The sequence below is a fragment of the Streptopelia decaocto genome (genome assembly GCF_964273445.1).
Source record: "Streptopelia decaocto genome assembly, chromosome: 3".
NCBI lineage: Eukaryota > Metazoa > Chordata > Aves > Columbiformes > Columbidae > Streptopelia > Streptopelia decaocto.
Window position 1 is genome coordinate 32,098,229 of NC_138656.1, and position 14,336 is coordinate 32,112,564.

At 39.5% G+C, this 14,336-nt stretch overlaps 2 protein-coding genes across 3 annotated transcripts in view; one reads left to right on the forward strand and one right to left on the reverse strand.

Annotated features, from left to right (window-relative positions):
* Positions 1–14,336, forward strand: part of MOCS1 (molybdenum cofactor synthesis 1) — a 140,966-nt gene that overhangs the window by 108,461 nt on the left and 18,169 nt on the right. The window lies entirely within an intron of this gene.
* Positions 1–14,336, reverse strand: part of DAAM2 (dishevelled associated activator of morphogenesis 2) — a 202,508-nt gene that overhangs the window by 58,064 nt on the left and 130,108 nt on the right. For both annotated transcript variants that reach the window (XM_082047969.1, XM_082047970.1), the window contains 2 exons: positions 10,995–11,089; positions 3,978–4,311 (listed from right to left, as the gene is read on the reverse strand). In XM_082047969.1, coding sequence (XP_081904095.1) covers positions 3,978–4,311; positions 10,995–11,089 — 429 coding nt within the window. The remainder of the gene's footprint in view (positions 1–3,977; positions 4,312–10,994; positions 11,090–14,336) is intronic.

The following is a 14,336-nucleotide window of genomic DNA, read 5'->3' on the forward strand; positions in this document are numbered from 1 at the left end:
GAGGAGCCACAATACAGGTTCAGATACAACGTACAGTAGAGAAACTTGGTGCAAGTACCAAGACAAAGATGATCCCAACACACCTGTGAACACACTGAGCAGTGTAGATATAGGGTGAATTTGTAGTACTAAAAGGCATTCAAATGAAGACTGAAGTGTCAACAAAGAGTAAGTTCTGGAGATTCTTATGTAGCTTTAAAGTGACTCCTCTCTGAAGTTAAATATTAGATTGATAATTGCTCTCAGTAGATGAAGTGCTGGCAGTTTAGAAAGAAGCAATATTTTACATTAGAGTTTCCACTCAGAGTAAAATTTTGTTAAGCTAAGGAGATAGCCCTTCATATTCATAAAAGTTCTACCTATATTTTCCATTAACTCCAATTAAAATGAAACCAAACAGACAATGACAACAACAAACCACAAAACAACAACAAACCACGTCAAAAACAAGAACATATTTCCAAAATATTTCAGCATGATTAGTGGTTAACAGCTGGTATGACCTGGTGCAATTTAGTTAAATTAATTTGGATTACAAGTGCTTATATCGTTCAGGAATCTCACTGTAATTGACTTCAGATACACTAGCATGAAACTGTAAGTTTCCTGTTAAAATAGTAGGAGTTATAGCAGGACAGAGCCAATGCAAATTTAGTAAGAACCATATCTTAAGTTACAGCTTTCCTTTTCTACTAATTCATCAGTAGCTGGGTCCTCTGACTACAATGACCAGCCATAACTTCTGACATTCAATGAAATAGGTCATGTTTTATGTTACTGTGGTAAATACATGTTCTCTACATCACTCCACCATGCCAGAGCACGTGTAAATTGGAAATAATCAGTGTTCAATCTAAAACTGTCAGCAGAAGGTTATGTTTGAGCTCAAGTTTTAGACGGTTGCCAGTAAATAATTCTGAATCTCTTTTTTGCCTTCTTACAGAAAGGAGTGGAAGCAGAACCATGCACCCCAATTTTTTATTAATCACTATGATATTCCTCTGCCAGAAGGCAAAAACCAAACCAAAATAAATAAATTAAAAAAAAAAAAAATCTGTTGGGGAAAAATACATCTGGAACAGCGTTTCTTACATTTACCTCCCAGTTCCTCAAAGTACATAATGCTGATTGCCACAGATGATATGGGGAGAGTGTGACACAGATTTACTGCAATTTGCAAGAGGAGAAATGAATCCAAACACATAGTATATAAACAAAGCACCAGCTTTCATAGATGAAGAGGGATAAATTGACAGCGAGGTGGCTGAAAGGGGTGAAGAATATTATCAGCCACTCTTGTCAGGAAGGCAACTTAAGGAAGAGCAACAATTGCACTGATGTTGTCAGAGGCCAGCATTACCTGTAAATTATTTATTGGATGTTCCAATAAAAGCAAGTTCAGTACAGTTTCCAGAAAGCTCTACACTTTTTACTTAACAGGAACCAAGACTGATTTCCAAAACTGAGAATATGAAATTATTCTCCTCTTAGGTATTCTGTCTCTAGTTTGGCCATTGTATTACAGAGCTAGATCTAAAGAAAGCCTGAGCAGCACCTTTACAGTTTCCTGCTTTCCTTCTCACCCCACCCCCCCACGCCCCGCATTAGAATCAGTCTGCAGCAATGAACCATAGAGCCAAAGGAATAAATTCCCAACTCTGCACATTCAAAGTGTGTTTCTCCTGTTCCTACAGTTTAGTTCATTTTTTGTTACTTTTCACAGAAAGAATTCTCATTCCTTGGTTCTGTCAGATCCCCAGTTGTAGGGAATCATTTTAAACATAAGTGATTAGATGTGACCAGTCAAATCAACCTAAAGCTGCAAGCTCTAAACTGTTTGTGATGCTGAGTGATGCTGCTACTTGCTCAAGCTACAGGAAACACAGCCCCAAAAGAGTTCAGTTTGAAACCTGAAGGATCTCTTCAGTTATTCTCAAAGTCTAGGTTACAAAGATTACACTCGGGATTAGGATAAAGAAAAAAAGGCCTTTGCTGGCTTTCATTGTATGCTAGATCTTTGAAGTTTACAGCAAAGGTATAGGATAAGCGTTGTCAGCTCATCCTTTTCTTGAAATGGCCTCCCCATAGACAAGCTACAGTGGATGCTTCTCTTGATAATAAACTGCAAGGCTCTTCTGAGAAACAGGTGTGGGAGGGTAACAGACAGAGAGATATTACACTGTCTTAACTGCCAAGTGTTAAAGACTTCCACTAAATGTAAGGAAGACCATGACCATATTTGTTTCGTCAGCATTTTAAAAAACCCTAGCTTCTCTGTTAGAAGAAAATGAGTGAAGATGGATGAGGAATGTCTTTGGAAGAATCCTTACCTCCTCAAAATTAAACTTAAACTATTGCTTTGTGTAGCGGAAGATCACATTCCAGCATCTAGACACAAGTGTTAGAAATTGTAAAAAAGAAGCCATCCCTTCTGCTAAATCATTTTGGGTTTGGGGTGAGGGTATTTTGTTTTGTTCAAGAAATAAAAAAGGGGGAGTATCCATATATCTTTCATTTTTTCCCCAAAGGAAAAACATTTTGACAAAAGCAAGCATTTATGCAACGTACGCTTTCACGAATATGAGAGTTAGTAAGGATCTGCAAATCATTACACTACATTCCTCAAAAGCTCACAAGACCTGTGCTACCACACTTTGCCCAGCAATGACTTATCTCAGTTATTCAGAAAATTTTAAACCAATTAAATAAAAAAATAAAAAAAAATGAGAGATTGAGAATCCAAACAGGAGACACTGAGTAAACTCAGCATCTATGTCCCATATGGGCTTATTAAGCAGAATCACTTGGTCAAGTAAGGATAAGTTGACACAGACTCACAAGTGTTGTCAGGGCTGTGAGATTCCACTGCTTTTTGCAGAGCGCCTAAGGTTACTCCCACCTGTCTCCAAGGTATACAAGAATGTCAAATTAATTCAGGAAGGATTCTCTATTTCAGCTAATTACTAGAGAGCAAGCTGGATGGGGCAGTGCACACAGAGAGGTGGACTTGTCAGTGCGACATGTAGGTTAATACCAACTCAAGACCTCCTCCATCTCAGTCTCAGGTCTGAGTCCTTGAATCCCATAGTGCATTCAGTCCTGACAACAAACATTGGCAGCTACTATTTATAAGCACAGAGCCGTTTCCCCATTCCTCACTGTAGCCCAAAATCAACTGATGCATTAGCTGGGGAGGAGGCAGGAAATAAGGGCTGACAGAAACCAGGATCCAGAGCCTGTTGACCCAACACCAACCTTATCATTTCACCTAGTGACAAATAGTAAATGGGTGAGGTTAGTCCAAAGTTTTGGAGCTACAGCTTCAAACACAGCAACAGATTCTGTTGTATCTTTTTGTGAAGGTGCTCAGTTCACTGGGAAGAGGAACACTGTAATAGTAGTCAGCAGTATCCACAATAAAAGCCTGTCAATGACCTACTGACCTACCTCAAGGTCTCTGAGATTGAGTTTCCCTTCTGTGTTCTGAATGGGAGATATGTGAGCCAGCAATTGCTGAGCATTACCGATTCACAAGTTGATTGCTAAGTGGCAACTGAAGTGCTTCCACCGTCCATTATTTAATTCACAACTCTTTTATTACTAAATTAATAGCTTTAAAATCAGGAGAGAGGCTCCTGGAATTCTGTGACTTTGGTTTCTAGGGTAGAACAAATGATTACCACCCCAGAAATGCCATCAGGTTAGAGTATGAGAAGATTAACAGCTTTCATTTAACATAGAAACCCCCCATTTTAAGGTAAAATGTAGGAGATTTTAAACTAACATTAATGATAAGAAATCAAGTCTTGAAAAAAAAATACATATATGCTGATAATCCATTTGATGAAGTGCCCTTCCTAAAACAAAATGAGAAATATTGCCTTTTTACTACCGAGCAAGTTTGCAATACATGTAAAAATCACTCCCTGCAGAGATACATCATCCTGGGTATTTCTGGCGAAGTATCTTCCTTGTACCTGGAATCTTGTCCTTTCTGCAGCATAGACTTGATAGTGAAGCATCGCTTGCAAGACTTTCTTGTGACCATCTGGTACCAAGCAGACAGCCCCTAGGATCTCCAGCACAGCAATCTTGGTCTTAATGTTCTCAGTCCGTAAACTCTGGGAGATGATGTTGATACTCTCTGGATGAGCCAGGACGTGAGCCCGTCCCTGGGAGTTGTTCATCAGTGCCTTGATACACCCTATAACGGATGTGTGTATACGGCTCTCTGAGGTGTCATAGTCCATGCTCTTCAGGAAGTTTAGCAAACAGCTCAGGCCATCCAGCTCAATAAACCTGGTCACAAACCTGGTGGGGGAAAAAAAAAAGGCAGGTAGGAAAAATAAGAAAAGTAGACCAAATGCAAGTTATTCAAAAGATACTATTCAATCCTGCGTCCATAAAAGCTGGCTAGTTTCCAGCCTAACGTTCACAGAATAATTCCCAGGTATTTAAGAAAAACAAAACAAACAAAAAAGAAAGGAAACAGACTAGTTAATAATGGTGTGGTACATAGTTTCAGGGTAATTATATTCTATCACCTGGTGACTGTTCGGTTGCTGTATTCTTTGTTGAAGCTACCACCAAACACCTGCTATGGTCCACCCTAATAGTTGCTGCATTTTCAGGGTTGAATTGCTACATCTTACATACATGGTAATGCACACAAGATACATACCCATCACCACACTTTTAATTATGAGTTTAGATTATCTTGAAAACCATTTCTAGACTTTGGTCAAACTTTTAGCCAATACTGCTTATAGGCTGCCACATCCAGGAGTGGATACACTGACAGGCAAACTCTTTAACACTGTATCTGTCAGCTCTACTGACTCCACACTCTGATCCTGTGATATATATATGAATATATAAAGTTAAAATTCAAAAGATACATGTTCTTCAGTAAAAGGCAAAGCTCCTATAATGGCCTTGGCTGCATTTTTGTTTGATTGTTTGGCTTTAGTTTGAAGAGGTATATTAAGGATTAGACAGGTCCACTGTCAACCTGCAGTAGCAAAATGTACAGTAAAAACATAATAAATACAAGGAATACAGAATGAAAGAGTTACCAAATGACAACAATGAAGACTGAATCTATAGTAGGACAAGTTTATTTTGACTACTGACGTCACTAGACTTCTATTTGTACTGTATTCTATCATAAAATTTGCCTTTCTTCAGGTTAAGATTACAGAAACAGAGGATGAAAGCAATATAGGAGAAAGCCATTGAAAAAGTTTAAGGTTTTGTTGAAAACCAGGGTTAAAAAATCCAAATGGGTCAAATTAGACCATGCAGACAGCCTCCTTGACAAATCAATAGAAATTAGTGGAATTATATGTCAGTTTGAACCAAGCATTCTAGCAATCTTTCATTTAGAGTCCCCAGGCTTAAAAATAGGGATTCAAAGATATTAAAAAGCGTGCAAATAATTTGTCTAGATCGCCTTGTTTACCTCCTGGCTCCTCTAACAGATTGTTCAGGCAGGTGCTCTTTTTTAGAATATCTGAATGCAAAACCATGTGAATTACATCTGAATTTTCAGTCTACCAAAATGTGTGCCAACAATAATACATCTACAACCACACTCTAAACAGCATAATGTAGAAAGGTACCTTAAACAAATGAAAAGGTTGTTATCAATTGCCACCTGGATACTTCCTAACATGCTGTGTTTCTCTTTCATGTCCTTAAGTGAGATGCTGTTCCTAATATGCATCAGTAATCAATGCACCATACTGAAAGACTGAATTTCACTGGTCTCTGTTCGTGTCTCTGCATCAGCAAGACAAACCTGAGTCATACTTATGTATCCCCTGGATAATATGGACTTGACATATGTATGGTTTTCTGGTGGTTACACCCCACAGCACACAGGAATTTTCAGGGCCTACCTGAAAGTTATGCTGACTATGCTGATGTATTTGCCAACTTTCAGCTTGTTTGGGCCAGCAGTTTGACCAGAAACATGGCAAAGCCTGGTGCTTTCAACAAAGTTTCAGTCTGAGGTTTGGGTTTTGTTCAAAACTGAATTTCAAAGTGAATATCAGAGTAAGGGCAAGCACATACAGGAATATGTGCACACCGAAAATGAAAACAAGGTTTAGTTGAACCCTGCTAAGACATTCTGCCAAGTTTCACACATATCTGATTGAATGTTGCTTGGATGCATCATCTTGTCTACCCTAGCAAATCACAGGAGAAAAAGCCCCTCTGCCTCCAGGCCAAAGAGTGGGGTCAGCATTGTGCACCAGGAATTTGGTAAGTCGCTCAAGGCAGTTTGTTGTTTAAGCTGATTATAGAAAGATTAAAACTTAGTTCAGGCTTTGTAATGCATACAGCTGCTAGCATGCCAAAGAAGACTGAAGTAAGTGCATTCATGGCTAAATGAGTTGCTGCTAAGGATGTATTTGGAACCAAAATAAGCACAAAATCAACTTGTTACCAAACATTGTGATTCCAACAACGTCTGAGCTTTCTCTGACTGTGGGCCTAAAAAGCAGAGTTGCTCTTTGCCTCTACTATGTAGGGACTAGCTTAAATCATCCTCCTCCTCACCTCCAAATTTAAGTTCTATGAATCTATCCTATATCTTAGCTAGTCCCTCTAACTTTTCAAGGAGAAAAAAAAAAAAAGGTAATATTTTGCTGTTCTTTTCAGTTCCAGGACTGAGGGAAGACTTAATATGGATACTTTTCTAAACATAGGGAGCACTATTGACAAAAGAAATAATCCTGGAGATGCAGCTGAACAAAAGGTCCCTTAAACATACTTTTGGATGGAACACCTGGTCTTATGACAAGACATATGAGGCACTACAGCCTTCGTGTATTTTAGCTTGCTCTGATGACCACATGAAAAAAACGGTAAATGCACAAAAGTCACATTGTCCCAATTAAGTACAACCCCTTACTAAATTCACTGGCAGAGCAATTTTTCTAGGATTGTTTGGATGAGGTCATTCCAAAAAGGAGGCATGCACACGCAAGTGGTGTCTGCCACGACCTTGATTAACGACATAATTTAAAACAACGTTGGGACTTTCCTGTTCTCTTCCTACTTCAGAGTGTAAACAGTAAGCTGCATTACTCAATAGGAAGCAAAATGAAGTACCTTCCCATTTCAGCTGACATCAGAAGCAGCAATCATATTACGTTTTTCACCTTTCTTTTCCAAAACACTTTCCAAAACACTCTGGAAAAGCCAGAAATCATGCAAGAAGAAGATAAAGAAATGGCAATAGCAGTTTCAGAGCCAACAGACACTCAGTATGAGAATTTGCTCAGTGCAAGCATGTATGTCAGGAGATATGTGTGTAAATGTCTGTACAGGAGAGAAGAAGAAGTGGGAGTTTAGTTGATAGGCTGAAAGCCATAACACTCGCACTGTTTGCTGTTTGTGCATCTGCCTGTAAGCAGGGATGTGTGTGTATGCACAGGCAAACCCAACTTATACAAATAAAGTACCTTCTTCCTCAGAATATGCACGTGTATGACTAACTGCCATCCTATACATCCTGCATGCTGCAAAATAAGGTCTTGTTCTAGACAAGAAGGTGTAAAGTCAAGCACATTTGCCAATGCATTTTGGCTAACACATTCAAAAACTGAAGTGTAAATAAAGCAGAGTGTGTTTTAATAGGTGCTAAACAAGCAAATTAAAGCCTAACCTCACCTCAGACTCTCACTTGACCAGTTTAGCACACTTTAAAAGGCAGGGTGCCTCTTAGCCTTTCAAGTTTTAGAGAGTGATGATCAGAATGAGTTAGCTAGCTCTAATAACAAACCTTTCATCCAAATACAGATGAGGCGCAGCCTAAGAGGTAATGACCCACTGATGGATTCCAAGTGTGAGGGGGGACAGCCTCACTGTGAGACTTGATCCAGCTCAGGAAAAACAAAAAGATCATATGCTATGGGTGTGCAGAGAGCAGGATGTTCCCACCCTGTTAACAGCCAAGGCTATGCTTCCCTGCAGCATCAGTTTTTGAAACAGGGGGCACACATAATCCTGGCAACTACTGAACTGCTGAAAAATTCAGCATAATAGGTTTTACTTGCTGGATGCATAAATGACCATCTCCAGTATGTACTTGAATGCAATATGGCTAAATCAAACAACAACAACAACAAAAAAAAGGAGGTAACTCTGAGATTAAAAAAAAAAAAAAAAAACCTACATAGAAAAGCAGACAGTAAAGGGAATTAGTGATGCTTCAGACTAAAGGAGGTATTTTTATGGGTTTCCAAAATGTGATTTCTTTTTCCAATCACTTGTAAGTTTTTATTTTTGCTACATTTCTGAACCTCCATTTTCGGGCACTAAAATACCAGAAGAAAAGCTCTTCTTTCACTGCTTCTGTCCAACAGTTTGTCATCACACTTGCTTATAGTCATAAGTTCTTACAAACCTAAAAGAAAATGTGTTTCCTTACAAGCTGCAGATGTAGGTTTTTCTTCTCTGAGGCTGGGGTTGTTCTTGCGTGCTGGAACATAACCTGGCTTTATTATTTCAGGGCAGCTCCTAAATATCAGAACAAAATACACTTGCACAAGTGGGGCCAACTAGCTGCCCAGGGATGCTTCTATCACCTTTTCTCTCCAAAGAGGAGAGGAATTTAAGTTTGGGTAAGGCTACTTCAGCTTTTGTTGCTGTTAGAACTGGTGGGTTGGAACAGAGGCATGGATTAGTACCATTACTCTGCATTTTGTTCTAGCAGAGACACAGTTCTACAGCAAAATAAAACATGGAGCCAAGTATATGCATTTTTCTTCTTTTGATTCCTCTAGATCAGAGAATTCAAGCAGAGGAGTCTCTTGGTAAGCTGTCAGAGCCCCTGTGTACCCTACCATGACAAATGGATTCCAGACAGTCCATCCTGTATGAATTTTCTCTTTTTTTTTTTCATATTTTCTTCAGAGGGCTGATGAACAGAAGTGGCAAGGAAAATAGGATTTGATGTCCAAATTAAAATAGAAAGACTAGTATTTTGAAGGTTTGGGTATAGTACTGCTTATGAGAGGGATTTGATGGAGCAGAGGGCCTCTCTACTGCAACCTTTCCATCAAGAAAAAATTGGCTTGTTGATCAGGCCTTGGCATGCAGCCCATTTGGCAGCTAACGAATTGAGTCGCTGGAAATTAGTTGAGACATAGGACTTAACTCAAAATTTGGCTTGGCTTAACTATTGAAAAAAAAAAAAAGCCCCATAACCATCGCCAGCGATTTAGAAGAGAACACTTTATAGGGCAGCTCGTAGATGCTTTTACTGAAGCTTGTTAGGGTTATTATAAACAGATGAAGCAACAGGCTGTTGTCAAGGGGATCCAGAAGAAGCAATATAGGTCTGAGCAGGAAAACCTTGCAGGGCTTTGAGCGAAAGACATTTCTGTTTCTTCTCTTTTGACTTGCTCTCAACAAGGAGGCCAGGCTCTTCTATTCAAAATGACAGAGCAAAAGAAACAATGGTCACCGCCAAAGTGTTTCACCTATACATAGCGAAGAGTCCTTGCTGCTGTGGCTACACTCAATGAAAGCTATCACTTTCACAGAGCATCAAACCTGCTCCACAACCATGTAACACAGTTGCTACATCAAGTCTCAACAACACAGCACTTTGGTTTAAATTCCTTGTGAGCGCTGGGAGTTCGGCAGTTGTCTTAGCTTCCAGTTTAACATAAAGTCCAGCTGCATTTTGCTGTGTTCTCTGCTTTAGGATAGCAATAGACAGGATTAAACAGCCACTTATTCCCTTGGGTTAGGTCTCAATATAGGCCACTGTGTCTACATTTCCATGTTAAAACCTGTCACCCTACCCACATGCTAAAGTTACCAAAGTCTGATGAATCTTTATGCCTCAGAAGAACATCAGGATCTTTGTGCTCTCTTACAGCCCATCACAACGGGAGGTAAAACACTGAGGTTTAAGCTGATGTGCTCTACCTTGTGCTTGCTGTGAGGTGAGAAGTTGCACATACTCAACTTTTTAAACATAATGAAAGGGAGAAGCACAATCAGAACTTAGCTCTGCAAGAAGTCCCGGAAATATCTTCACCTCAAGTAAACATAACTGCAATACAAATTCTCTGATATAATTTTGGGGGCTGTTATTTATTTATTTATTCATTCATCCAATTATTTATTTATTTAATTGATTTGTTTGGTTAGGCTCCGCACCCCCCCCCCCACCCCAAAAAAAGAAAAAAAAAAAAAAAACACAACCTTGTTTGATTAGGGATTATTGAAGCTCTCTTAAACTGTAATTTCAGCATAGTGCGGATGCAAACACATTTGGCCTATTTTGGGCCCAACACAAAGACAGTCAGAAGCTTTTTGACTAAGTGTTTCCTGAGATCAAATTAACTATAGTTGTTGTTTCTGCACAATGCTCTTATAAGTGTTAAATGGGAAAAGTTTCCATGCTAGTCAGTTGCTATTGTTCAGAGCTTTGTTCCCATAAAAGCAAAGGTGACTTTACTTTCAAAGACAGAGTACTCAATAAAGTCTCTTAATATTTCTGTACTCCACAGTTACACATAGAACAGGAAGAATGCCAAACCAGGTGATGTCAGATGGATTAGCTGCTTTGTACCAAACAGTTCACATTACTAAAGATAAGGACAAGCTTGAATTCGAAGTTCAGAGTAGAGGCTGAGATTCTGCCCAACATCAGCCAAATTACATGGGATGTTCAGGGGACTATGAAGTCTAAAATCTCATCTTCATAGTCATTAGCTGTGTTTGCAGAGAGCTATCATAGGTTTTCCACAGCAAACTGTGTCTCTCATTTTCCTGAAGCTATATGCCTCACCATTAGTATGCCTAGCCAGGTTCAGACCACGGACTGCAGGGCTCTCTGTGCATTGTCTGAAATATCAGAGAGGCTTATGTGAGGTGAGACAATGAGGTTTCTGTCCTTGCCACTCTTTCCCATGTCACATCTGACCATAGGGAGGCAATGAATGGTGATGAAAGGCAAACAACATTACCTCATGGGCTGAGTCCGCAGAGCTGTCTTCAAGTCTTCAACTATTTTATTTTTCATTTCTGTTTCTTCTTCATCGAAAGCATACAGAGTCTGCATCTGTTCAGAAAAGAAGATGACAATCAGGAAAGCTCGGGCTGCCTGGAAGCTAAGAGACAAGCTGGGAATGATGAAAAACAACTATTCCATCAACTCATGCAGAGGTGCCTGCCGACCTCTCACCAGGAAAGCAGTGCCTCAGCTACAAAACTGAATCCAGATGAAGCTGCTCATGTGGAATGGCAGCAGCATCGCGCTTTGCCACACCAGCTAAAATAGGGTTCTCAGATTACCCCCCAAAAATCATGCTTGCAAGTATGCCCTCAGAAAACTGTACCTAAATTGGAACAGTGATCTGCTGTGGTGATCTATGGATATGTGAGGCAAAGTGTGTAGGGAGATGTAATTTCTTTTATTAGACTGACATGGCTGGAGGGATTTGGGGTGGGGGGGAGGAATAAAAAAGGAAAGGAAAGGAAAGGAAAGGAAAGGAAAGGAAAGGAAAGGAAAGGAAAGGAAAGGAAAGGAAAGGAAAGGAAAGGAAAGGAAAGGAAAGGAAAGGAAAGGAAAGGAAAGGAAAGGAAAGGAAAGGAAAGGAAAGGAAAGGAAAGGAAAGGAAAGGAAAGGAAAGGAAAGGAAAGGAAAGGAAAGGAAAAGAAAAGATGTATCAGGTTTCAAAGTATGAAAGCTTTTTCATCAAGAGACTAAATAGCCTGCAAGTACCCTAAATTACAGTTTGTGTACATACAAGTTTAACTTTTCTCCCCCACCCAAAGTATATCACCTGATTTAAGATACTGATTTTCTCTATATACTTTGTCCTTACTAATTAGGAACATTTACTGCAAAAAGCTGGAGTGTCATAAACTCCCTGTCCCTGTTTTTTAACAGCAGATGGAGGACTAGATTTTCCCCCAGTATGCAGCATGAGATAACTACAGCTTGCAGTCAACTGGAACTGAAGATGCTGTGGGTCACTTTAAATTAGGGTGAGAGACAATTAGTGGAATACACACAAAAAATAAGGTTCTCAAAGTCAGACAATACCATTTAAAAAGTGGTATGTCAGGAAATCATGGTTCCAGATCTACACTCAGTGCCACTCCAACCTTGTGATGAGAAGCAAGACTCTGGAGTGCCCATTGCATATACCATCCAGGCTCACAATTTCAATGTGTGACATTTTAAGCAGTCAAGACTCAGTGCTGGAAATCGTTAGCCTACAGCTATATCTTCTTCATCGCTTTAATTTTACAACACAGAGGATAAATGCCTCTCTTATTGGCAGGACTTCTGTGGGGTATCACTCAGTGGTATGTGGAAAGCAGCTCTGAACCCCTTCTCAAACGAATAACCCAATTAAACTAGGATCATCTGTCAGGGATCTGATATTATACTTCTCTGTGGTGGAATCTGAGTAGCTACAATTATGGCCCATTACGGCAAAAAAATTAAGTTTTTATTTTACTATTCAGCAACCACCAAAGAAAACCTTCCTCTTGCTGGAACTTCCTTTAGCTCCCCCCACACACCTCACTTCCCTTGGAAGTGCTCCCATGTTGCTTGCTTTTGCAAACCATGTGGTGCCAACACATGTTGGATCTTGAGGGTGGTCATTTGGCTACAGGCTGTTGCTGTCTTATGCTGAACAGCTGGCACAGGGAGACGTGTTTAACTCTAGGGGTCCTCTCTCTGATCCACGCTAAAGTCAAATTCACTCAGTAACAGAGCAAGCTATTTCCTGCCCTAATGGAATGACAGAGCGCTACTGATGGAAAATGAGCTGATGATGTTTTATCTTTTGCCAGCATCCTCCGACAGCCAGAAACATAAATTGAAATGCTTAAGCCAAGCTATATATGATCCCCCTCTTTGAAAAATAAACAGAAATCCTGAGCAGGCATTATGGAATCTCAATGGCAGAGTCCTGGGGTGTGATTTGGGGCTTGATTTGTATTTTCTTGGGTGACAGCCCATCTGGTCATCTTTCCTTTGGCCCATAAATGCTCCTTTGAAAGGCTCCCATTCCTCCAACAGCTTAATTTCTCCTCTGAGCCATTGTGGGGGGAAAGCAAATGGATGGTAGGAAGGTGCTCAACAGTATTTTGTTCAGAGTGAAAAGGCCCATTTCCAAATGAAACAAACACAAATAATCCTGCCTTTACAACAGAGGGTGATTATAGAAAAACCCCTTTTCTAAAGCTGCAGGCAGCCAAGAACCCTTCATTTCTCACTCCTGTGCATGGCCAGGAACTCAAATCCTCATGCCCTCTCTAAAGAGAGACTGGTCACACGTTTGTATTATGAAATAGCTTTCTCGGCAAGAGTTATAGAAAACATAACTGTCCCTGGGAGACAGAGGGGAGGGAATTGTCATTAGTTGAGGCTGGATTTCATTATTGTGGCTGACTGATGAATTGCTTTCCTGAACTACAAACTGCACTCGAGGACTAACGTCTGCTGTGCTGAGGATGTAGCCAGTTACTGTCAGTTAACCAAACATACCAGGAAGAGGTAGCAAAATAGTGCCAGGTGCTTATCTAGTTCCTAAAAAGTGGTATACAGAACGCTCTTTTTTACAAGCATATTTTGCATATTTCAAGCTTTCCAGATTAAGTGCATCATCCAGGAAAGTATAGCATCCAATTACTTGATTTACCAATTTGAAAAAATTCACAAATTTGTGAAAACTTTCATTCATATGGAATTTCACATGTAAAACTTCAGGTAGTCCAAGAAATTACTTCTAAAATTTGGCTCCATTTAAAATGAAATATTTTAGTCTTTTAAAAGCACAGATTAATTCCGACACATTGTACTAATGGCTAATCATTCTCCCAAACTGCTGGGAAGGAAAGTACAGGACCATAATGACAGTACGTGTGAGAAAAAGAGAGAAAACAAGAAAAAAGAAAAAAAAGAGCATGAACTAACATCAGCAATACACACTATGATGGACCTAGTTTTACTTAACAGTCTCACAGAAATGAAATTAAAGAAAAAAGCAAATAGAATAGTGAAAAGATAACCTGGATATTCTGATTTTTCATTATAGTCCAAGATCTTTCTTTAGATCTTGTATAAAATCATAGTTAACAACGTGTCCTCATTATTGAAATCACTTCCAGCTCATAAACAAATACAAGTAAAATTACAATCCAAAATTTAGTACAAAAAATACTATATTGCATGCCTCTTATGTCATACCTGAACAACACTACTTTAAAAGATTTCTTCAAAGCGAACAAGTCAGTTGAAATTCTAGATTCATCACATCCATAACTACATTAAGGCTGAACTAAGAGAA